Source organism: Toxoplasma gondii, chromosome VIIa, assembly GCF_000006565.2.
Source record: "Toxoplasma gondii ME49 chromosome VIIa, whole genome shotgun sequence".
In the NCBI taxonomy this organism is placed as follows: Eukaryota; Apicomplexa; class Conoidasida; order Eucoccidiorida; family Sarcocystidae; genus Toxoplasma; species Toxoplasma gondii.
In genome coordinates this window covers 3,138,888-3,164,103 of record NC_031474.1, presented here as the reverse complement: position 1 = coordinate 3,164,103, position 25,216 = coordinate 3,138,888, and the positions used below count along the sequence as shown (strand labels likewise).

Genomic DNA, 25,216 nt, shown 5'->3' with positions numbered 1-25,216 from the left:
ATACTCAACACCAGGCGGGAGTGCCCTTAAAGGCGACGATAGATACGGGGTCCACCTGCGAAATGCGACGGCATGTTGCCGACTGTGACTCATCCATATGATATGTCATCGCTCTCATGCAACAACAGGGATTACAAACCCTTTCTTTCTATCGGCGGAGGAATATATTCACACGGTCTCAGCGTAACTCTTGAAAGTTGCGTTTCCGTAATCTTGAAGAGTGAGCAAGACACGCGTAACAAGTGGATGAGTTCTGAAGTCGCGTCGCCGCCGCCATGTAAAGAGTTCCTATGAACCTGTGACCGTCTTGCGGCCTCGGAATGCGTTTTTCTATGGCGTTCTGAAATACGGAACATACTGGAGGAAAATACGAGCGACATTCGCCCTGTTGCTGACTCTTACAGGTGGGTCTCCGCATGAGGGCTTGGCCTTCTGGCGAACGTGCCTTTCCCGTCACCGACGAATGCGCCTAAACTGAAAGTTTCTAACCGGTCTTCCCAGCCGTCACTGTGTAGGCTTCACTCGCCGACGACGACTTTGCTTACCGGGGCGGCTCTCGCCACCGAGCAGCCACTGTTAGATGCCTCACCGCACTTATGGGTGAAGTGTCTTCAGAACCGACCTCCACAAGCAGCAGGACTGACACATCCGGCTGCGCATGTCGTCTGCTATTGCCGTCGCTAAGCATACCCTTCCCCAGGGGCTGCCTCCCATAATCTGTTTTCAGCCAAGTTTTATCCGTGCTAAAAGACTGCCGAACTAGATCCTGGAACAAGGACTGTTCTGGCCTCACAGCGATCATCGCTCTACTGTGCCCGTCGAATTGCGATGTCGTGGTTACTTTTGCAGTGGCACTTTCAAAAGCCTTGACTTCCTGGGAAGGGACTTCACGTCTGTTCATGCAATTTCTCTAACGTGTACTATCCTGCGAGCGACGCGTCCTACGATTCAACATGCAAAGTCCCACCGATAGTAACGTGACGACTCATCTTGCAAATGCGTTCACTGAGCCTTGGCAGTTGCAAGCAGACACACGACGCCAACTCTGTCCACACTGAGCTCAGGTCATAAGACAGGCGGCTTTTTGAAATTTCTTGAAGACGGGGAAAGCAATCTTCTCCAATTTTCGAAGTCGACACGATGCAGAAAACCCGTGGTAGAAAGGACTCCGCGTCGAGTCTCAACGACTGAGCATGCAGTTGCCTTTTTCCCGCACGTGTTGTCCACCCCCTCTGGCAGTGTTTACCCTGCATCAGTTCGAAATCCTGCACATACGAACACCCGGTGTCCTGTGGATGTTTACCATTGTTGCCGCTTCTTTATGCCTCCTTTTTGCATATGATCCTCTGAATGCAGGACACTTGTAAAAAGACGTTCCTTGCCTTCAACCGGACGACTTTCGGAAAAGGTCGCCAGGTGGTTTGAACGCTGCCCTGCATGCTGAGTGACGCTACCAGCTGCACGCAATTTGCGGTGTCCATGGAAAGTCATGAAACTCGAAGAAAAGCGAACGTCGTGGAAGTGGCGTTTCTATCCAACACCCTGTACGGGCTCAAGGCCGTGAAGATGGGCTTCGACCCTCACTTCACGCGACAGATGCCTCCCGCTTTCCCTCAGGCTCACCGGTTTCGCTCTCGGTCGACTGCATTCTTTTGACAAGTTGACGGCGCCGTCGTGGCTGTGTATAACGGGTGATGCTTCTTTCCGAACGACTTTCTACAGCGTGGCTGTTCTTCCTCCAGGTTAACGTGCGTCACCGGATCTTAGGTTCCCTGCTCGTAGACGGAGCCGTGGTCCCTTCGCGTGTATCTTCACAACCGCCCTCGTTCTCCGGCTTTTTCCTCGATTTTTTGCCTTCCAACGGAGCTCACGCGTCTCCGGCACTTTGCTATTCTCTCCTTCTCCGTTCTAGGCGCCGCTCCCCCGTGGAAACAGGAGAGCAGAATCAGTCGGGAGGCGTGCTCTGTGATGCGAGCACTCACCCTGCTTCATCGGGGGGGGTCCAGATCTGTCGCGGCCTCCCCCACCCTTTTTTCTCTCGGTTCCTCTTCTCCCTGTGTCCTCCGCAGTTACACGAGCCGTCCTCACTGCCTGTCTTCTGCTTCGTCGGCGTCTGCTCGCACCGACTCCCGTGAGGTCCCCAGCAGATATGCCTGGCCCCCGAGGACCCACCATGTTTCCGACAGACATTCTGATGAGCAGCGTGTCGGCTGTCTTCTGAGTCGAATTCAGACAGATGGAGTTTCTCACAGACGAAGTATGGTCGAGAATCTGGCGCGTTCGTCGGTTCTCTCACTTCCTCCCGCTCTCGCGTTCCCGTCTCAGCGCTTGTCATCTCAGCGCTTGTCATCACCGCGTTTGTCAGCGTCTCTGTCTCTTCTCTCCTGCGCCTCGCCCTCGTCTTCGTGCCGATCTCCAGCTCGACCTGCGCTGCATGCAGGTGCATCGATGCCTCGTTCCTTCTCCGTGCTTTCCTCGATTTCTCCCGAGGCGAAGCAAGGCGTGGACAGAGCTGCCGCCGTCGCGGTGCCGCTGGCGGCGTCGAGTCGCTCTTCCTCTGTTCTCGCTTCCCTCGACGACCAGACCTCCTCTGTCTGCGGAAGATGCCCCGGACACAGTCCACTGCCCGCCATCTTCTCTCCGGACGGGTCTCTCCACACTCTCGGGCCGCGCTGCTTTCCTCGCCTCCTTCAGCTGCTCCGCGGCCATCTCCACCTCCCGGCTCCGACGCATGCAGCGCGTCTTTCGGCACATGCAGCGACGGTGCCGGGTACGTCGCTCGTGGGCGCTCTCGACTCCGTGATGTTCTCCCGCCCGCCTGTGGGGTTTGAGAACTTCTATCCCCAGAGAAGTGCGAAGGCTGTCCGGAGTCAGCGCCAGGCTGCAGAGGCGGATGCGAACGCGAAGCGGAAAGAAGGCGAGAAGAGAGAGGAGACGCCGGCGAAGCGAACGGGTCTCTTTGGCCAGCAGGTGGAGGGCGGGGAGGGCCAGCAAGGCTCTCAGGTCCCTCCCCAGAGGCAGGGGTCGCGAGGCTCTGAGGAGAAGCCAGAGGACGCGATCCCCGATCCGCCGCCAGTCAGACTAAGGCTCTACGGCAAGGCAGGCCAAGGCCGATCTGATGCTCAGAGAGAGAGAGAGCGCCTCGGCGCCGAGAAGTACAGAGCAGCGCATCCGAAGCCGCCTCCGCCACAGCCGCAGCCGCCGCCCCCGCCGCCCCCTGGGAGTCTCGGCGCCATTCAGCGTGAGATGCTCAAGATCCTGGCTTGGTTCGGTCTGTCGACTTTCTTCCTCTACTCTCTCCTCAAATCGAGGAGAGAGGACATGTCCATGCAGGTAGGCAGAGAGAGAGGAAAGGAGACCCTTTGACGAGTTCCCTCTCTGTCGAGGCTGCGCGCGGCTCGGCTTGCTCGCATGGCCGCCAGACGACGACGAAGCTGAGACTCCGGCGTACGCGCGTGGTGGAAAGACTGTCGACGCCGGCTGAAGCTCCGCTTCCTCGGAAACAGTCTTTTCTTTCCACCGTGGCGGGCATGCCATCGTGGGTGGTGTGCTTTCACAGGAGGCAACGCAGGATAGAGAAGCCGTCCGGCGCTGCGCCGCCGGTTCGTAGTCAGGTAGAGATCGGCCTTCAGACGTCATCTGCCCTTTCGACCGCCGTATCGTGATCGAAATGCGTACCTTTCGGATCTCGCGTTTGTGTCGTGGCTTCCAGGAATTCCTGTCCAAGTATGTTGCAAATGGGTTAGTTGACAAGGTCGAGGTGTTGGGCGACCGGGGAGAATGTCGAGCGATCGTCTACCTCTCCCCACCTGGAGCGTCAACGGCCGCGGGGCCGATGTCGACGGAGGCGGGGCCTGCGCCAATCAGAGTCGCCTCTTCGTCCGTACCTCCGGAGGTGGAGAGAGGTCTTCTCGCTGGCCTCACGCTCCCCCCCAACAAAGCCGTCGTCCGCTTCCGGACCGGACTGAGTGCCGAGAGCTTCATTGAGAAAATGGAAAACTTCCAGGTACACACGCCCCAGACACCTTTCGAGCGAAAACTGGATCCACGTAGCAAAAGACATGTATAATGGCGACAAATGTTTTGACGTAGACGCGTTGATATTCCCGGTGATGTAAACGTCGACATATGCGGCAGACTACGGTGAGGAGATACACATGCTGGATGCAGATGCTTAAAAGTAAACGTTGAAATGCATGTTGAGAGACAAGCTGATGTAGACATTTACAACTGGGCAGGCGCAAGGCAGTCGCCGTGCTCGTGCATGCGGAGGTTTGGCGTGTGGTTGCATGCATGCCTAATAACTCGACCCAGAAACTGTCTGGAGGAAGAGGAATCACAAAGAGTACATCAGACACTTGGCAGCATCCATCATTATTCGCCGACGAGAGTAGAAAACAGTCCTCGAGTTTCCATGCAAACGAAAACTCACAAGAACACAGAAGAGACTCCAGAGGTTGAGCCCTCTGCTGAGAGGGGGACGCGCATGCCGTTGTCACCCTTTTGGGGGTGCCGCTACATTCTGAAGCATCTTTGAAATGTATGATTTTCTTTTCAGCAGAAACGCAGTTGTGTCTTGTCCTTGCGTCTCGCTGTTCTTTCCCCTCGTTGAGGCTCTATACCGCCACCAGTAGATCTCTGGAGTGCCTTTTGTGTTTTCGTGTACTTTTATTTTACACAGTCGCTCTTCATCTCTTCGTTCTTTTCAGAGCTCGCTGGGCATCCACCCCCGCGATTTCCTTCCTATTTACATCAGCGATCAGCATGAGTTCCATCTTTTCGACTTCTTGGGCTCTCTCTTTCTGTTCTTTTTGATCGCAAACATGGTCAGCGAGCTGATCTTTATGCGACGAATGAGGTATGTTTTTTTCCTTGCTTCTGCTGTGAGGTCTTATCGTTTCGACACCGCACACCACGCACTCAGGCGGCGCCTTCCCCCGTCTGGAGTCTCCGTTTCGCTTCTCTGGGGAAAACCTTTGCTCGCTTTCTGTCTGGTGTCTGCTGTCTCGTGTCGTCTCTCGTCTCTTTGACAGAGAAATTTGAAGCTTTAGTTCCTGCGCCTTCCTTTGTAATCAGTTGCCTCTAGCTCGGGTGGCCGAGGTGCAGTCGCTTTTTTAAGCTTACACTGAACACGGTTTAGTCGGTCACTTTGGAGAGTGAATGCGAATGGCGTCGAAGATGCAACTCCGTTCAGGGACAGCGAAAGCGCTTCCACGCCTTTTCCTTCTCTGCATTTGCCTCGTGGTATATGGCTTGCACTTGTTTCAGGAAGGGTGGCGGTGGAGGCCCGGGGGGCGGCGCCGGGGGAGGCCTCAATCGTCTGCTGGGGAACAGCGCCTCTCGACGAGCTCGCGTGAAGGCTGAGACTGTGAGCGACTGGGAGAGGTTGTTGAAAACATCATACAATCTGTTTGAAAACTTCCTGAAATCCAAGACATTATTGTGCACACTGGTCTCGTACACACTTCCGTCTGCCCACACAGTCTTGGTGTTACACGCGTTTGTTGGGACCTTTTTGGCAGGAAACATGGCAGGCTTCATTGCTTTTTTTGGACGATATCTATCCCCGGACTCGGTGTGGGGGGTGGGTGGGGGGGTTCGCTGCATGCCCGCGTTCTCCAGCTCGTCGTTCTCCAGCTCGTCGTTCTTCTCTTTTTGCTCTTCTCAAAGGACCTTGTGTGCATGCACTCCAGGGTGCGTGGCTGATGGAAAGAGAGTGTCGGTTCAGAAGAAGCACGGAGACCTCGATGTTGGACGAAAGTCTTTTTGCGTCTGTGCCTCTTCGCTGTTTCAGGTCAAAGTTCGCTTCTCCGATGTCGCAGGTAAGTGCTGCCGGACAGGTAGAATGAGGAGTGACCGAGCTCGGGGATCATCTCGGAGAGCGCGTGAGGGAAGTTGCCGCGTCCTCAAAAAGAGCCGGCTGTTAAGAACGTGAAGACGGTGGCGAGCCCGGCCATTTCAACTCTCACTTTATCTGTCGACACTGCCTCTGGACAGCTGATCCGAGATTCGGGAGCAGTGACGAGCGGGGTGCACCGTTTGATCTCCTCCACTATCATCGGTAGCTCTCTCCACCAGCAACGTCAGTCTGATGCAATAGTAGACTAGGCACTCCGTCTTCTGTACCACGAGATCGGTTGTGCCGTCAGGACCTCAAACTGTACTTCGATTTGGAGGTGCAAGTCGTGGCGAGGGTCGGAGAGACTGAAAAACTCGGCGTATTCTAAGGTCTTTGCGTTGGCCGTCTGCGTCCTCTCCAATGCTCCAACGGTTTCTTTTCGTGTTTTTTTGCGCATTGTCCGTTCGTGCTGCTGGACTTTATAGGTTTGCACGAAGCCAAGCGAGAAATCCTGGAATTCGTCACTTTTCTCAAACACCCCCAGTCCTTCCGACGCCTCGGCGCGAAACTCCCAAAGGGTGCCTTGCTCGTCGGACCTCCTGGGACAGGCAAAACTCTCCTTGCCAAAGTGAGTGCCCTTCTCATACTTTGTTCTTCTCTCGTGCTCTTCTCTGTTGGTGTTCTCCTCTTCTGTTCTCGCCGTCGCTCCCGCCTGTTCCTCCTGTCGAGGGTCGTTTTCTGACTCAGCTCTTTCTGGAGCGAAGTCTCTCCCTGTTTCCATGTCTGCAGGCCGTTGCGGGAGAGGCAGGGGTCCCCTTCTTCTCTATGAGTGGCAGCGAATTCGTGGAGATCTTCGTCGGCGTGGGCGCAAGCCGCGTTCGCGAGTTGTTTGACGAAGCCCGCAAAGTCGCGCCCTGTAGGTGGAGACCTGAGTTTTGTCCGGACATTGTTTCGCACAGTAAACCTTTCCTAGGCTCACGCTCGTGTGTTTCGCTTCAAAGGGCATGGTCGACGCACAAGGCGAGAGAGAATCCAACTCGTACAAAGGTGAAACGTTTCCTGCCGCAGGACGCGCGGGTCGCATGTCTTGAAACGAAGCGATGCAGTTTGCATATCCCAACAGGACAATTTTTATCAACGTAAAACTCCTTCAGTTTCAAATGGGCAGGCGTAGGTTCGGCGACACACCAGTTGCTGGGTGCGCCTTTGTGCATTCAAACAGACGCTGGGTCCCCCCATGAGAAAGGAACCACGCGTGGAACGGTTGAGAGGGTACGGCAAAAGGATTCACAGTGGGTCATGTGCGTTTCTCGAAGGGGACAGCTTCTTATCGACTCGGGCGTTCTGACGCGAAAATCGACATTTGAGATGATCTAATATACCTTCACAGTTATGTCTCCACTGGCGCCAGAAAGCCCCAAGAAGCGTTCCTCCACTGTGAATCGAATCTGCATATTCTGTAAATGATTGACATTCGCTCTGTGCGACCCTGCGGCAGCCATCATCTTCATTGACGAAATCGACAGCGTCGGCGCGAAGAGAAGCACCTCGTTTGGAAACAGCGAACGAGACAACACGCTGAACCAGCTTCTCGTTGAAATGGACGGTTTCAATCCAGAGGAGACGGTCGTCGTTCTTGCAGGTACGTATTCAGCGAGAAACTCTCGAAGCCTCAAGCCTACACAGACCGCAGGTTCACGCAGAGACAACGCAACCAAATACTGCGTTCACACAGCTATTCATACCTACATCTACAAATGGATGCTTTTTATCTGTCGCTGCCTGTGGTATTTATAGCGATATATATATATATATATATTCATTTCGGCTTACCTGAGAATGCATCGATGCATAATACGCCTGAATGCATCTGTCTATATATCTATCCACCTGTCTATCTATCTATGCCTATCGCTATCTACACACACATATATATCTACGTAAATCTATTTGTGTGAGTAAGTGCATGGGCTGTATATGCGTAGATGGTTTTGCTATTTCTTCATGCTTATATATATATATATATAAATATATCTACATGCGTGTACGTATATGCATGTGTGAAGCTTTTTTGTGAGCTGTTGGTCGTTGGCTCAAACAGTGAGGCGTTGAGGACCTGCGTGTTTGGATAATGACGTGAGAGTATGTGCCGGTTGCTTTCAAGAAATACTTTTCATCTGCCAATCTCAAGTGACTTTCATCGTTTTCCTTGCTCAGGAACGAACCGAGATGATCTTCTTGATGACGCGCTTAAGCGTCCAGGCCGCTTCGATCGCCTCGTGCAAATTCGGCGCCCAGACGTCGCAGAACGGAAGGAAATTTTCAAGGTTCGCTTGTTCGAAGAACTGTTTTGTTTTCTCTGTTGTCGGGCGTTTTTCTTTTGCCGTTTTATGTTCAGCGTCTGTTTCCTGACTCCTGTTGTCCCGCTTCTGTTTTTTCTTCTGCTTCCAATTTCTGTGTGAAATCTGTTTCCAGCCTGTCTTCACTCGCGAACGCGTTGTGCCTTTGTCTCCCTTTCCTGCGTGGTTCTTTCCATTCCTTCCTCTCCTTTTGTCGTCGGTCCTCTCTTTTTGGTGCCGCCTGTGTGACTCTGCGTACCTTGATTCCGATCGAGAGAAGGTTGTTTGCAGAGAAGCCGGGAGGCCACCGTAGAGAGGAGCAGCGCAGCGGACTGGAATCTGGTTCTGAAAAGAGAGCAACTGGAACGAAACGACGACCCTGAGGTAGTTCAGGTTTTTCGTTTTTGACTCTCCTCCAGTTTGTGCGGCTTCCCTGCGGATCCCACTCTTTTCGAAAGCGTCTTTTTCCTTGCGTTCCAGGTTCACCTCAAGCCTCTTCGCCTCGCTCCGACGATCGATGCTGTCGCTCTCTCAGAACGCATGGCGGCTCTCACTCCCGGATTTGTACGTTAACGCAAAAAAGTCGGTGCAGACCTCGCATGTACATCTGTCTCTTCTTTCGGGCCATGTCGTCTTCTGTGGGGTACCTCTGGGGGTTCGCAGCCTCCCCTTCCTCCAGTGTTCGTCCTCCTCTCTAGGCGTCACTCGACCTCTGCGGTTTTTTGTCCGCTTTTGCCATGCCTTCATTTCTGCACTGTTCGTCTTCATTTTCTCCAGGTCGGAGCAGACATCGCGAATCTCTGCAACGAAGCCGCCATCCAGGCAGCTCGCCGCAGGTCGAAGGTTGGCGTGGAGCAAAGGGTGAGGGATTTTGATCGTTACCGCGAGAGGCAGGTCCACGGACCTTGACAGATGTGTACTGATATATATTTTCCTTCAAGTGCCACAACCTGCAAGACATACAAATAGGCCGACATGTCTCCATCTGTATCTTTCTTCATCCATCCGTATTTACGTGTATCTGTCTGCATCTCCGTATTTTTCTGCATTGACGTCTCGCTCTAGAGTTGTCTCGACACGGGAGTGTAGGTGTACACTGATCTTTGTGTCCAATACATGCGTATGTTTACGTCCATGTATCGATCGATGCATTTGAACTGGGATTTCGTGTGAAACGCATTTATTTGTGGGTATATATGTGCACATCATGATGTATATTCACATGCATACACATGCTTGTGGGCTGATACATATATCTGTATATACACCTGTGTAAGGTGCTGTGTGAGAAATGAGGCAAACGCCGCGGTTTTGGAGAGACGGTTGCGGATAGTTACGGGGCATTTGAATCCCCTGAATCCGCCGTGGCAAGCGTTCTCCTTTTCTCGAGTCGATGGGCCTGGTGTCTCTGCATCTCATTTCTGAGGACGTCGACTGGAATTTTTCTCTTTCTCCAGGATTTCGAGGCGGCAACGGAAAGAACGATTGCGGGGCTTCCCTCTCCCGTAAAGGACCTTCTTTCTTCGCACCAACGACGCGCAATTGCTTATCACGAATGCGGACATGCAATAGCTGGATGGTTCCTCAAACACGGCAGTACGTCTAGACCTCTCCACTCCTTCCCCACAAATACATACATACATACATGCGTACATAAATATATATACATATATATATGCATATGTACATATGTGCAGACATACACATGTGCGTATAGAGGTATGTTGTATGTGCACATGTGGCTTTCCAGTAGTATCTCTACATTGATAGCTGTCTGTATCCATATCGATCTACCAATATATATATATATATATATATATATATACATGTCTCGTTTACAGTTATGCCATTCCACACTCTATATATGCATTTATATGTACCTCGGTGTCTCTCCATATAAGGCACTTGCACACAGATGCCTCGCTACATGTTGTGATTCGTATCTGTGTAGATTTAACAGGTATATCTACGGGTATCTGCATTTTCCATGTAGATCTCCAGGGATCTGCATAGAACATGTCGGCGGATCCGTTTGACGTCTGCACCGCGTTCTCTCAGTATGAGCGCCTGCGGATTTTTTCTTGAGGTTTTTGCGTTGCTTTTATTTCTGCATCCATTCAGACCCGGTGCTGAAGCTGACAATCATCCCTCGAAGCAGCGGGGCTCTTGGCTTCGCTCAGCAAATGCCGCCAACCGTGGAGCTGCACGAGAAAGATGCGCTTTTGGACCGAATTGCGGTCCTTCTCGGTGAGAAAGGGGGAACGAATCGACACGGGTCTCTCCGAATATAGGCCGAACACATTGGCTACTCGGCAGGCGACACCCCTGGGAAGGAACTCTGTTGGCGACGCGTGACTCGGCGCAAAGATTTAGGCGGGAGCGTGAACGAAGTGGAAGGGAGGAGAGAGAAAGAAGTCAGGGATGAGCAGAAGTGGAGAGGAGAAGTAGGGAGAACATTAAGCGTCTTAGGGGGAGAGGAGAGTGCTTTACGTAAGAGGCAGAGGTAACGGGAAGCCTGTTTTTTAACTTTTTCGAGGTTTCACCTCGTTTTGGAGGTGTTGGCGTCGGAGACGCCCCCAACAGGGAGATAAATAAATTGTAGGCAGACTGGGCTTTGAGCAATTGGATTGCTTTCTCCGAACGGCGATCGTGGAGAGCCGATCATTTTTCAAAGAACAGTTTGGTTTAAGAGTACTATCCGTAACCGATTTACGTAGACGTCCAGTCGAGCTTTTCCAGAATTAGTGATTAAACACTTTTCAAGATACTATTTTCTGATTCTGGGGGAAGTTGTTGAATTCGTTTCGGTAATCTTTGGAAAAAGGTTATTCTGAACCTTCTCGTGAAAGAGACGAAATGTGTGGGGCTGGAAAGAAGGCCCTCCGGCGGGCAGGCAGAGGGTCTTAGAGTCTCCTTGAAGTCTTTCAAGAGTGCCGTACTCTGTCGCTTTCTGCTCAATCAAGAAGATGTTTTTATTTGCCGCGTTTCTTACCTGCGTCGAGGCACAGACGCCGTTTTATCTTGTTTCGAAAAACACACTTGTTTCCGGTTTGTCCGCCTCCAGTAGAGCAGCGGGAGAGACGCTAACGGAGGGGGGCGACGGGGGGCTCCGAGGAGACAGGGGAGACACGGAGGGAGCAACCGAGGGAGGGAGCGAGAGAGAGAGAGAGAGAAGAGGGATCCTGCAGACGAGGAACATGGCGAGGAGGGGAGCCGAGAGAGGGGAAGGCAACTGGAAAGATGAGTTGCCGTCCTTCGCGTTTGCGACGCGCATGTTGTTTCGTGCGTTTCTGCGTGCTCAGGAGGACGCGCAGCGGAAGAGATCTTCATCGGTGCGATTTCCAGTGGTAAGGAAAGTGGAGGAGAGTCTTTCTCGTTTGTGCCTGTCACTTCGACCGGTTATGGAAGTATCTCGAGTTTCAGTCGAGTCGAAAAAAAAGCGAAAGAATGTTGAAGGGGCACTTCGCTGTTTGACCTTCAACTCCTCGGACGCGGAGACTGTCTCTGCGTTTCCCTGATCCCTCGCTTCTTCTTCTGTGTGGGATACACGCCACTCCAGGCTGTGCACCCGGCGTTTCAGCTGTCGACTGAAAAACATCTTCACGAGGCCGCTGGGCGTTTCGGGTGCTTCGTCCTCGTCGTCATCTTCTTTTCTTTGCCTCGCCGTTTCCCTGCCTTCACGCCTTTTCCGTTGCCCTTTGCCCCTCTCTTGCTGCTATCTTGTTTTCTCGCTGTGTGTCTCCGTCCTTCGGAGCTTTGTCGACGCACTGCCCTCGTAGTCTGGCGACGCGCGTGACTTGCGTTTTCCAAGTGCGTTTCTCCACTTGCGCGATTGGTGCCGTCTGAAACGCGTCAGCAGCTCGCGCAACAGAAGAACTTGGCCTTGGGGTAGTCGAAGCTACATTCTGTTGAACGCTGTCTCCTTTTGTTTGGAATACAAACCCAGTAGAAGGACAGTCAACATCTTTTGAAGCCTTGGGCATGCGTTGCGCTTCTCTGCAGGGGCAGCAGACGACATTCAGAAGGCGTCGCGCCTGGCGCGGCTCTCCGTCATGCAGTTTGGGATGAGCGACAGACTAGGACTCGTCGACTACAGCCTTCAGCAAGGCGGTGAACAGAACTTTTACCGGCCCTACTCGGAGCACACTGCGAAGGTAAACGCGTTCGGTGGAGTTTTGCGACTTCGCTTCATTGTATGATGCGGAGGCCTGCCATGTTGCTTCTGAAATAAAGAGCGGCTGCTCCGTGGAGCGCTCGTTCCCGTGCGAAGTCTGGTTTAGGACTCGAAGCACTGTCTTTCCTGTGTGTTTGGAGTGAGGGACATGGCAAGACTGGCAGACACTGAAAAACGGCTTTCTTCGTTTTCGACGAGAGACACCCCAGTGGGGCGTGCAGTGGTGGAAGACGCGCGAGGGGAGGCGAGGAGTGACTGACGAGGAGAGAAGAAAAGGAGAGCAGAGGGGAAGAGAGGGAGAGGGAGGCGAAGCTGTTGATGCGCAGACTCTGACTTCCCAGTGTGTGTGTGTGGAGGTCCGGTGACTCTCGAAAGAGTTTGCGTCACGTTTCCTTCCACTTTTAAACTCCTTTTGCACCCTCTGCATATACCCTTGATTCAGTCGAGAGCGTCTCATCCCTGTTCCGGGGTCTGCGTGCGAAACCTCATTCTCTTTTTCTACAGGTCATCGATGATGAGGTCAGCCAGATCATCAACGACCAGTACGAGCGTGTGAAGACCCTGCTGAAAGAGCGGGAGAAGGTGAGGAGAAGCTGACTGCAGAGAGAAGAGAAGGTTCAGACTTTGCCGTAGGTGCAGCTTGCCGTCCTTCGTCCTGGAAGCCACGAGCCGCGTCGTTGTGTCTCCAAGAGTTTCCTTCTCTCGAACGAACATCGAGACTGTCGCATTTTTTTTCTCACTTTAGATGCATGCTTGTTTGTTCTGTGTCATGTTGTCCGACTTGGGTGGAGGGGAAACACCCCGACCGTACGCGATACCAGACCGTTCCGCGACTGTTCGTTTTCTTCTTTCCTTCGTTCTCCACCGCCTGTCTGTCGCTTCGCGACTCGCTCGAGACAAGCCTCTGTTTTCTCTGAAGACGACTGTTTCCTCTTCTTCTTCTCTCCACCGACTTGTGTGCGGGATTCGCTGCGCGTTTCGACTGCAGGAGGTTCACAGTCTATGCGAACTTTTGATAAGTCGAGAGAGTATCACGTACTCGGAGATCCTCGAGTGCATCGGCCCTCGGCCTGTGCCACCAGATCCACAGATGGCGGCCTATATTCAGGCGCTGCCGACGCGGCCGCTGCTGCCGGAGACGGGAGACAAGGAGACAGGGAACAAGGAACCAGGGAACAAGGAGACAGGGGAGAAGGAGACAGGGGACAATTCGCGACGGGATGACGATGACTCGGGGGGGCAGGAGAGAGACCTCGACAACAACGACGACGCCAGCGTACCGGAAAAAGTGAAGGAGAAAGTCCGCGAGGCTGCAGAGGCAGTCGCAGGGCGGAAGCCGGCGTCGGGGCCTGTCGCATGCAAAGCAGACAAAGACGAAGACGCGTAAACATGGACGGAAAAGCGAAGGCAGTTCGAACGAACTGCTTGCGGAGGATCCAAGAAAAGAACTCGCCCCCTCTCACACCGAGAGGGTTCCAGGCCAACAGCCAGGAAGCGAATTTGTCGAAGAAACGATAGATTACATGTTAAAAAAATGTGCACAGATGTATATTTATGTATATGCTTATACATATGTATATATTGGTGGAAATGCGTATGAACGTCAACGTCAGTGTGTCGCTACTATTTCTGTGGCTGCCTCTCACAAGATGAATGCGCGCGTGCATTCCGTTGCTGCTGTGGAGAGAGTGGGGAGTGATTAGGTGGAAAGGGGGCGGGTGAACGCGAAACGAAGAAGGAGGGAGGAAGAAAGGAGAGTGCAAATGAAAGACTGAGAAGGTAGAAAGTCGAAAACGAGTCGGATGCTAGGAAGGGAAGTGAGCGAACGGAGAGAGTTCGAGAAGCAGACATTTTAGCATTCCAGGTCGCCCGTGGGGACTGTTCTTTTCGCTGTCAGCGCCGATCGTCCTTTGATTTTGTGCATGCGTTTTTTTTGCCTGAAGCGTCCTCGCGTATTTCTTTTTCGAGGCGTCTCCGCGTCGGAGGCCGTCTCCAATTTGCCAAGCCGCGATTCCGCTGGTTTCTCGTGCACCGAAAACGCTGTCAGAAGGAACAGAGAACTTTGCTACCCCAGCGGGCGAACTCTGCCTGCAAAAGGAAACTTTCTCTCACATCTTCCAGAGCGCGACACAGAGCGCGAGGGATCTTCAGACTCGGTGCCGGGAAGCGAACAAGTTAAAGCGTCGCGAGGCGGTTTGCATGGGGGTTTTGGCGACAAAAAAATATTCACTTGGAAGGGGAACATATCTGCCGTATTATGACTGGTCGCTGAACTTTCCGTCGCCACTGGTCCACTGTTAACTCCCTCCCTGGGTGCACATGGACCGACCAGAGAAGCGAAGAACATTTGATATGCATCGTGATGGAAACCCACGGCTGCAGGGAGGGCAGATGAGAAAAGCGAATGCGCTTGCGTTGCCGCCCCACACAACGAGCCACAAAAAGAAGAGACTTTCTTGCGCCTTCCCCCCCCCCCTCGCCGTCCCGAGCGCAGAAAGGAAGTCTCGAAAATGTTCAGCGAGATGTCTTCTTGAGAGAACGGAGGGTGCGTCGCAGGTCGGCGTGGAGTGGTGTCTCTACTGTCACTTGTCGGAAAGAGAAACGAGATGCGGGGATTGCAGTCGGGGGTCTTTCGCTGGGATCTGCCTGCAGAGGCGGACGCTCTTTCCTGTTTCCTGTTCTCTCTTCGTCGAACTGGTCTTCGGGACTGAAGTCACTCGTTCCTGTACGGTTCTCGTTTTCCAGAATATTCAAAAAGGAGAGAGAAACGCAGTGGAGGAAAACTCGATCGGAAAGGCTGCGCCCCAAAGCTCGGTCCGCCGGATCTGACACACTCCACGCACACACCGATGAGCGTCACATGAAAATGTTGACGCAAGCTGACGGATCTCTCTAAACGTCACCGCGCTCTACCTTCCAATCGACAGAGGCCTCTCTCCCTCCAACTGCTTGACTCTGCCTCTCAGTCCTCCCTGTCTCTGTGTAAACAAGGCCATATATATATATATATATATATATTCATACATACATGCGTGTGTATGTATGCGTTTTTAGATGCAAATATTATATATATATATATATATATATATATGTGCAAGCTTGTAGAGTCATTCATATGTAGTGATGCAGCGTGACCTCGACTTGCTTCAAATTCTATTTCTGTGGCGTGTACACTGTTTTTCGAGCCATCGAGGCCACCATTTGTCGTCTCGTCTGGCTTGTTACCGTTGACGTAGATTGGATCTGCGACGATGGGATGGCCGATGTGGGCGAGTTGGGCGCGAATTTGGTGGGTTCGTCCCGTCACAGGCTCTACGCGACAGAGGGTGAAGTCTCGTCCTGAAAAGATGAAGAAACTGGCGTGCAGACGTATTTTGCATTAGCATGCCAGGCCCTAAACCCACAATTACCTCTTCATATCCATATACGTTCCTGCGTATACATATATATATATATATATATATATATATGTATATAAACATGTATGTGAATGTGTGCGTGCATGTGAACCTGCAGAGAGATGCATCTGTTGAAGGGATAGCAAGGGAAGGACTTGTATCTCTCTTTCGAGGTACCGCAGAAGATCGATGGTGGACGTACAGAACACAGGGAAAACGCTGCGAAATCGAGAACTGCGGGGTAACTTCAATTTGCGAACACCAACTGGCTGCACAGACGCAGAGACGGATTCCATGTTCCTTCTGTTTCACATCACAACATGTTGCTCAGTCGGTTCGTTTTCGGCATTACCATCTCAACTAGGCTCTGCGAACACAAGAGAGAACATAACATTCGCGTTGGCCTCACCGCCGTAGGAATAGTGCGTGATGCCGCTCAAGAAAGACAGTGCAATCTGCGCGAGAAGAAACAGAAACGTCGAAGAAGAGACACACGAAAAACAAGAATCTTTGGTCCCGTTGCCCCCAGAGCGACGAAAGCGGGGAGAGGGGGGAATCTGACAGCATCAGTTTAGAAAAGAAACCCCAATCGTGGTCTTGGGTGAACAAGTGGGGAGACGGTATTCGCACTGGCGCTGTTTATTCGAATGTTCAACTCTTCAGCGTCCACCGCGTTTCTGTGTTGTCTCTGGCGGAACTCTCAGGCGTCACGGCCGAAACGCCTGTCTGCCTTCGTCTATACGACGAGGAGAAACAAGCGATTTCTAACAGAGTATGCACATATGTAAAACTGCCCTTAACCAGGAGACAGGGTGAGAGAGAAAAACCGATTTGTTTTACCTCACACCCTAAACCGATCAATGTCTTACACACAAAAGAAACTCATACGCATGCACATATACATGCACATATACACGCGTATATATATATATATATTTTTGCGTATGACATGTCGACATGCGTGCAATGTGACATTCAGTTAGTTGTTTGAGTACCTTGGCGTCGACTGTGTTTGCGACTTCCATCTCTTTTTTTCCTGTTTTTCCTGCCTCAAATGTGGGTCGAAGCGGATGAACAAGGCGAACTTTCTCTCGCAGAGGGACAGCGCCGAAGACGAGGGCGAGGTAGACTTTCTTCGGCCGCCAGGAGGCGAGTTGTGCGCGGAGAAAAGCCAATCCCGCGTACGACTTCGCGACCAGAAGAGGGCCTGAGAAGAGCACCGAAAACCGATAAGAAGGGGGACGAGCAAGAGAAATCAGAGAGCAAACGCGAGAAAGAAGAGAGAGAAGAGAAAAAGAGTGAAGAGGAAGAGAGAGAAAAGGAAGAGTGGAGAAGACACAGAGAGAAGACAGAGAGAACTTCAGGAAGGGAGAGAGAGGCGAGAAAATGAAGAGGGGAAGAAGACCAGTAGAGGATGAATCTAATAAGGCGGAAGCATTACGTCATCCACGAAGAACACGATAAGATGGACCGGGAAGCGTGAAAGACTCGAGAGCGAAACGCAGCTTCTCGACAGACTTCTAAAACTGGAAGCCGCAAACGAACATAAACGCGCAAAGCGAAACAGCGCCCGCCAGGAAGAAAACTCCACGTGGAAAGCGTCCCTTCTGCCCCATTCAAAGAACGACAATATGAATGCGTATATGCATATATATACATACATAAATATATATGTTTGTATAAATGTATATATATATATATATATATATATATTTATATGCGTATGTGCATTGGTATCTATGCGGTTATGTGTACATGCAGAGGTAAAGACCCCAGGGAAATCCGTCTGGCTGACACCGTAGAACCACAAAAAGACAAGAGGATGGGGAAACGAGAACTGAGAGCCTGTGGCAAGCGAAGCGAAGAGTTACCGCTCGTGGGGGTGTCGAGGCGATGGCCGATACCGAACTGGTGACTTGCGTCAAAGAGAAGCGTGAGCCTTTCTTCTTCTCTTTTTCGATGTTCTCTCTCTCGCTGCGTGACCGCCAAAGGACCGCAGCCTCCTAGCAGGCCTGCGAATTCACCTCTTTCACTCTCACCGCCCTCGCCTGTCCACTCGCCATGGGCGTCTTGCGTCCTGCCCAGCGCGATCTGCATGTACGCATGCAGCGGCTCTGACAGACCGCCTCTGGCAAGAATCTCCAGAGTTCGCTTCCGCAGAGAAGGCGAGAACTGCAGAGGCGACTCAGGCAGAGACGCTGCGACCGAAGGCGCCGAGAGAGCAATTCTCTCTCTCACAGTTTCCGGTTTTTCGCTGCGCTCCAGATTCACCCGCCAGAAGGGCGGTTTGTACAAAACCTACGCAAAGGCGAGATGGAAAAAGAGACAATCCGCGTAAGTATTTAGAATTTCCAAGTGGTAAATGCATGCAGGGAAAGTTCTGTTGCGTCCTTGAAATTACATCCCCTTGATCTCCGGTCCCGTGACATCGGAGACTCTCCACGCAAAGACATGCACGTGAGAAGAAAAGACTCAGAATCCTCAAAAGATGTATTCGTCTATTCGCGCCGTCCTTTACAGCCACACGAATGCGTCAACACAGCGATCTCCGTGGACCGTTCACATTCATCCTCGAATTTTTTTTCGCGTCGACATCGATCCAGAACAGAGGCCCGGCCGCCAGCTCCTTCACCTCCCAATCCATATCTGTGTCTCTAACTGTCCAGACCGGTGTGTAAAAACCTGCACCTGTCTATGCATGCATCGAAAGGATTACCAAAGCCGATGCCGTTCCAAATATACATATATATATATATATATATGTATGTATATACGTTCACATGTGACTGCGTATACATATACAGATGCGCACATGATACACATGAATACTTGGATCTGAGATCCGCCGGAAGTCCCATTGTAAATACCATTAGATGTTTGGACTGCCAGACGACATGCGGCAGGTCCTTGGAGTAGCGGTTCTTCTCGCCTTCCTTCACGTTGTCGAGCCAGCGTCGAGAGGCCGCCAGTCCTTGTCGCTTCTCGTCTTTGTCTCCACTCCATGGGCTCCGTCGTCGATCATTCTGATACCTTAGAAGTCCACCAATCTTGCCCGTTTCCTCTCGCTGCTCAGCGTTCGTATCCTTTGCGTTTTCCTCTGGCTTTTCACACTCTCTGGTCTTCGGGACTGGTGCGTCTTTCCCGGACGCTTGCTCCGTCTCTGCTGGCTTGTCGCGTCCTCGTTTTGCTTCTCTCTCCTTCTCTCTGAGAGGCCCCGGAGGCTCCTGTAGCGTCTGAGTAGAGGGCTCCAGTGCGTGCGGTTCTGCGTCTCTTTCGAGCCTCGGCAGAGGCGCCTCTTCCGCTTCGGTTTGCAAGGTTTCTGCCGGCAAAAAGAACGAAAAGAGGCTTCGCTCTTTTTCAAAAGTCGACCCAGAAAGTTCGCGCTTCTCCGGAGACGCGGTGTGTCTCTGCCCTTCGCCTGCGGCCTCCGCGAACGGCGTCTCCAGGCGTCCGAGAGCAGAGGGCGAGGGATGAGGAGAAGGAAATGCAGAAGCGACGGAGGGCGTTCCTCGTGCAGGCGAAGAAGCACAGGGACGCGGAGAAGAGGCCGAAGTGAAAGAACGAACTGTCCCTAGAGTCCTTTCTTTTCGACAGTAGATTGAAGACGCATACGCGGCCTGTGGAGAGGGAGGATGGATTCGCGCAGGCGGCAGAGGACGCGGCATACGCAAGTGGCGAGCCGTCGTCCTCTGGGCTTCACTTCGGTTCAACTCGCCCTTCTCGCGCCTCCGCCAGTAGTCTTCCCCAGTGGAGAACGCCAAGGTCAGAATCTTTTCGTAGAGCGGCTCGGAGATGTTCTGCGTTGCAGACAGACTCGCGACTGCACTAGGAAAGAGAAGACAGTCTGGGTCGTCGTCTCCCGACTGTCCGATCCAAGACCCTCCGCTCCTCCGGGTTTCACCGTCTGCGTCTCCAGGAGAAGAAGGTGGACAAGCCGAAGACCGAGGAGATGCAAAAGAGAGAGAAGAAAGAGAACAAGGGGACAGCATGCCTCCACGAAGCGTGGAGTCGAGGAGTCTCGTTGTGTCGGCGTCATCGGCGACGCAGAAAACGTACCGCGATTTCTTCTGTCTCTGTTCGCCCTCTCTCTCTTCTTTCGGATTCCCTCCCCACTCAAAGCGCCTCCCACGGTGTGCATGCAGACAGTGAAGTTGTCTATCCGTTTCCCTCTCGAGGCGTCTCGCCAGCGAGGCGCCAACCGCCCGGAAGAGAAGCCGAAGCGGCTCTCGCCTCGTCGCTTCGTCTGTCTCCTCATGGCCCAGTGGAGAGACGCCCGCCCCCCAGGACTCCGAGAGCGGAGAGGACGAAGGAGCAGAACGAGAAGACGAAGGAGAAGAACGCGGAGGCGAAAAGGGAGACGCATGAGGAAGGGGAGACAGTGACGGAGAGGAAAGAGGCGCAGGTGAAGGCCGAGAAGAGGAGGGGATGGACACCGAGCAGCGAGGACTGACGAGGAAATCCTCGAGCGTTTCTCGAACCAGCGGGCGAAGCAGCTGAGAGCGAAAGAACGGGACTGGATTTTCCAAACAGAACGACGGAGACACCACGTCGTCGGGCCAACCTAGCGCGGCGCATGCATCGCTTCGCTTCCAGGGCACCCTAGAGAGAGAAGAGACTTGGGGGGAAAATGGGGATGAGGTGGAAAGCACAAGCAACCGACAGATCTGACAGAACGCGCTGAAGGCAACGACATCCGACAACACAGTGGAAGCCGCCGGTGCAGACAACGAAGAAGAGAAAGAAGGTGAAGCAGAAGAAGCAGAAGAGGAGGAAGGGGAAGGGAGAAAAGGAGAAGTTGACTTGGGAGCAAATGCTTGTGGAGAAGAAGTGAGCATCTCCGTTGGTCGTTGTGAAGAAGCGTCTGGTTTTTCATCTGGTTTCAAGGTCGGCATTAAGGGAGTCTGTCCTCCATCTCCCTCGACGCTCGAGCATGGCAAGATGCAAGCAGCCAGGTAAAGTTGGCGAAAAGGCAGGGATGTCTGCGGGAATAGAATCGCAAGGGAGTAGAGAGCCCGCGCCCAGTCCTCGGACACCAAGATCTCTCTGAGACCTCCAGAAAGGAGTCGATGTTCTTCTTCGAGTACATCGAGAAGCAGCTGATCCTTTGCGTCTTCCGCGCGTCTTGTCTCTGCGGCTTCTTTCGCGACGCCGTGCTCCCAAGCGGCACCAGCGACGCACCTCGAAGTCGCCTCGCCTCTTCGCTCGCTGTCTCCTCGTTCGCGCGTCTCATCACCCGAAAGGCCCAAAGCCTCTGCGGGGTCGCTCGAGTCGACCCCACGCTGGTGTGAAATCGGCGACGCCTGAGGCGACGAACCTTCTCGCCGATCGCCTCCCGCCGCGACGCCGCGTCCTGACGGTTCGCGCCTTCCTCGGGCGTCTTCGTCCTCAACTTGTCGAGAAAGCAATCCTCGAAAGGGAGCCGCCAGGAGCCGCGAGGCGCCTGGACAGACAAACAGCATCCACCGGCAGAACGCCACACAGAGCGAGGCGGGGACCGAACACTCTGTCGAAGCGAGTCGAAACAGGAGAAAACGAAGGCGCTCGCGAGTCCAAGGAACTCTCGGACGCGCCGCAGAAAGAGGAGACAAAGGAGAAGAGGGAGGAGAAAGAAAAGGCAGACGAGGAGATGAAGGAGAAGAGGGAGGAGAAAGAGAAGGCAGACGAGGAGATGAAGGAGAGAGGCACGTAGTCGAAGAGGAACAAACAGGAGAGACCCAACTGCGTGTGTGCTCTCGGTGATCTGATCTCTGACAGCAAGATGGCGACTGCATCCTCGCTTCTGATCGCTGTCTTAAAACAGCGGCCGTTTCCTCATTTAAAAGGGCAGTTACAAAGACGCTGACATCGTTGGTGATTTGTGTCGCGATATTTTCCATTCGTTTCAGCTTCCCTTCTTCTGTTTCCTCCCTGTCGCCGCCCTGTGTCAAGTCCCCACACGGCGTCAGCTGTCTCTGCTTCTCGCCCCTCGATGGACTTTGATCTCGCCGCCTCTCCACCTCCCCCCCCTCCCCGTTTGTCGCTCTCAAACCTTCTGGTCCTTCACCCTCACTTCCGGCTGTCTCGACAGCCTGTCGACTGCGCTGTTCGGCGGCCTCCTCGCCTCGGTCTCCACTTTCGCCTCCAGAACGGCTGTGTGTTGTCTCTTTGTCGCCTTCGAGAGCCTCTCTGAGCCTCGGCTTCTCGCGGAGCCGGTGGACCCCATCGGCGAGTGTACGTACAGTCGAACTGTTTCGTTTCCGCCGGGACCTCGTCCCATTCAAACACACCCGAAAATCCACGGCGACCTCCAGCACATTGGTGAGAGCGAAAGGGAGACTCTCGTAGAAGCGGGGAGGTACAGGCAGGCCTGGCGGTCTTCTCTCTTCGTCGCGAAGAATGACAGAAATCGCCCTCGCAAGCGTCTCAAGAGCTGTCAAGACACCCCCAGCAAGGGCCGTGCTGGAAGCCTGTCTCCCTGTCTCCTTTGCTGTCTCTTCAGCGGTCCCCGCTGCCGCGAAGAGAACCGACGGAACCGCCCAACTCTCCGAGGCGTCCGTGGCGAGGGGAGCAGAAGCCACAGCCGAAGGAGAAGAGAGAGAAACAAGAGGAGGTAGAGGAGACCGCAGAGAACTCGAGGGCGGAGAAGCAGAAGAAGAGATGTGTGTGAGATCGGATAAAGGAGGAGAAGAGGGTGAAGCTGACGCCGGAGAAGAAGAAGGAAAAGAGACAGTAGATGGAAAATCAGGGAGACAGAGAGAGGCAGGAGTAGCCAGAGAAGCAGGACTTGCGGGTGAAGAAGAAACAACAAGAGAAGGAGAAGGAAGAGAGACTTCTGGATTGTGTACTTTTTTCTGAACGTCGCGCCAACCTACGAGCGCGGGGATGTCTCGTTCAATATTCGAGCAAAATGTCTTCTCGTCGTCAGCTCCTCGCCTTTCTTCGGGAGACGAGGAGGCTGAGGAAAAACAAGGTGATGAGGCTGGACAAACAGCGCCGGCGCTTGGGGACCGCTCGCGCGCCAGAGGTCGAAACGGAGACAGAGGGACAGGCGAACGAGACTGGCAGAAAACGAAGGAGCTAGCCTCAGTTTCCAGAGCCACAAAGAGACGACTCAGGGAACTGCATGCACGCGAGAGATGCAGAAACTCAGACTGATAGCGCGACAGACAGATCGGAGGAGAAGCAACGCAAGGGGCAACGGAAGAAGAGGCGGAGAAACTAGAACAGCGAGGTGAAACAGAGGAAGCACAGAGGGAACACAAGCAAGAAACAGAGGAAGAAGAAGAGTCAAAAGAAGAAGAGGAAGATGAACAGGAAGAAGAGGGGGAAGAAGACTGGGCGTTGGGTGGCAGTTCAGCCGTCAAGGATGAAGAGGAAGAGGGCTCAACAGACAGAGACGAAGGAGGCTGTGGGTGGACTGTTCGCTCATGAGGATGGACTTCAGAAACGAGCCAGTCCGGAGTCAGGACGTCGACAATTGCGTTGAAGAGATCCAAGTCGACGAATGCTGCCTTCCCGAAAGCAGAGAACAGTTCCTCAGCCAGGCGACAGACAGCAGGCTCGTGGCTAAACGCGTACCAGGACACAGTCGGGCGCCAGGGGAGCTGGCGGCCCTCTCGCGGGTGGGTCTCCGGCGACGAAGTTGAAGAAGAACCTTTCGCTTCTTCTGTCGAAACGCCATTCGCAGAGCGCAGCGACGACGCCTCCGCGACATGGGAAGGCCAACGGGAGGCAAAGCGCTCCTTTCTGACTTCGGCGCAAGTCTCCGCTTCTCCGAGAAAGTCGCTTCCGCGACTCTCGCGAGCCAGTCTACGCAATCCCGCGCATGCAGCTGCACGCACCTGCAGGAAAATCGGATTTCTGTACAGTTCCTGGAAGACAGGAGAGGCAGGAACTGGGCCGAACTCAACAGGCGTCTGGCCAGTGCCTCCTGCAACGGCGACGAGGAACGGCGAACCTTCCTGAAGGTCTTCCAGGTGCGTCTCCACCCGAGTCCCGGCTGCGCCTGCGGAGCCTCCATCACCCCTCGGATCTCGGACCTGCGCATGCAGCAAATGCGCATGGGGATGCGCCTGGGCTCCTGCGGCCAGCTGAGCAGGCGCAACGGTCCGGCGCGGCGGCGGAAGAGACATCGAGGAGTCGGCAGACCTGTGGGGACTCTGCAGAAGACACTCCCCGGGAGCGGCGGGTCTCTCAGGCTTCGACGCTCCCTGCGAGAGAAGAGGCAGCACTGCCCAGGCAGCCTTGCTGCTCTCACCGTCCAAGAGTCGCAGAAGCCGAGATGCCTGCACATCCACTTGTCTCGACGAAACAGAAGAAGAAGAAGAAGAAGGGAAGAAGGTGGAGGTATCGAGGACTGCGGCGCGAATGAGAAACGCAATCGTAACGACGGAGAGATGGAGATCGAAGGTCAGCCACTTTGACCGCAAGAGCCGCAAGCACGGAGCGACGACTCCAAGGTTGGAACCTGTCGACGGACCTGGAGACAGAGAAAAACGAAAGGAGACAGTGTGGGGTGACGGACAGCAGGCAGCGAGGCGTCGCACAAAGAGCGGGACTAGGCAGAGAAGACCCTCGAAAACACTTCACAGAGAAGGAAGAAAAATCCGAAGAAGGTTGTTGGCGAGGGGGAGAGAGAGGCGAGGAATCCAGGAGAGAAAGGAGTGAAGAATAAGAAACAATCCAACATGAAGAAATGGCACGAGAGAGAGAGGCAACATACACATGCTGAACACACACTCTCGGCGATCGTCGTGCGTCTCCGCCTCGAGGTCTCACATTCCCTCCTGTCCTTGATTTGTCCGCGCAACAGGCATTGTGTCTCGACTTGACTTTTGGCTCCGGATGTTCTCTCCCTCCTTCGTCCGACCTTTCGGCCTCCCTCCACTTGCCGGCACACTGGGCATCCGTACAAGCATCACTTCAAGCATCACTTCAAGCATCACTTCAAGGCATGCAGAGACAGACAGGAAGAGACACCCAGCCAGCTACACGTTCATCAATACGCATATTGGCAAACTGGATCCATAAACGTCGACTGGTACAGGTAGATAGACAAAGATAGACAGACAGATCTGTGGGGGGAGAGAGAGATTGACAGACAGACAGCTCAAGGAAAGGAATGAAGGGAGGGAGGTAGAACGATATGGCACTAGGAGTAGGAGTGAACAGGTAGATAGGTCGATAGAAACAGGCATGGAAATGTAGATACATATATAAATATATATATATATATATGTATAGATAGATAGATACATGTTAGTATCGGTGAAGATAGATGTCGAGAGACAAACATGGACTCGTTCTACCGATGGAGATATAGACGAATGCAGATGGAATTCGATGGAGTAGGACTGCATTTATTCCATTGGTTGACGAGAGAAGCGAAAGATCACCTGGAGAGGCGACAAGTCTCCGCAATGCATTGGTGATGTAAGCTCTTTGCCGCATTTGTGCTGAGTGATGGAAAACAGAAAGCGGGGGGGCC

At 53.3% G+C, this 25,216-nt stretch overlaps 2 protein-coding genes across 2 annotated transcripts; one reads left to right on the top strand and one right to left on the bottom strand.

The window, feature by feature from the left end:
• The first annotated feature begins 1,137 nt into the window (after positions 1 to 1,137).
• On the top strand, positions 1,138 to 14,510 carry TGME49_202630 (ATP-dependent metallopeptidase HflB subfamily protein). The gene is made up of 17 exons (XM_002367507.2): positions 1,138 to 3,333; positions 3,713 to 4,006; positions 4,710 to 4,858; positions 5,269 to 5,368; positions 5,795 to 5,822; positions 6,325 to 6,467; positions 6,629 to 6,755; positions 7,338 to 7,481; positions 8,057 to 8,166; positions 8,659 to 8,742; positions 8,956 to 9,039; positions 9,636 to 9,774; positions 10,300 to 10,425; positions 11,481 to 11,525; positions 12,181 to 12,332; positions 12,857 to 12,934; positions 13,341 to 14,510. Exons 1-17 carry the CDS (start codon positions 1,969 to 1,971, stop codon positions 13,737 to 13,739), a joined length of 3,567 nt encoding a protein of 1,188 aa, XP_002367548.1. The 5' UTR covers positions 1,138 to 1,968; the 3' UTR covers positions 13,740 to 14,510.
• A 356-nt stretch (positions 14,511 to 14,866) lies between these two features.
• TGME49_202640 (RNA pseudouridine synthase superfamily protein) lies at positions 14,867 to 25,179 on the bottom strand (the record flags this gene model as incomplete). The annotated part of the gene is made up of 7 exons (XM_018779217.1): positions 14,867 to 15,177; positions 15,578 to 15,691; positions 16,160 to 16,205; positions 16,746 to 16,957; positions 17,622 to 18,048; positions 18,618 to 24,208; positions 25,125 to 25,179. 7 exons carry the CDS (start codon positions 25,177 to 25,179, stop codon positions 14,867 to 14,869), a joined length of 6,756 nt encoding a protein of 2,251 aa, XP_018637391.1.
• Positions 25,180 to 25,216: the final 37 nt, after the last annotated feature.

Excerpts from the sequence above, each read along its gene's own strand:
- TGME49_202630 (XM_002367507.2), top strand. The coding sequence starts at position 1,969 with ATGCGAGCACTCACCCTGCTTCATCGGGGGGGGTCCAGATCTGTCGCG. Across the intron at positions 6,756-7,337 it reads AGCCCGCAAAGTCGCGCCCT|CCATCATCTTCATTGACGAA; the intron begins GTAGGTGGAGAC and ends ACCCTGCGGCAG. Across the intron at positions 11,526-12,180 it reads CATCGGTGCGATTTCCAGTG|GGGCAGCAGACGACATTCAG; the intron begins GTAAGGAAAGTG and ends GCTTCTCTGCAG.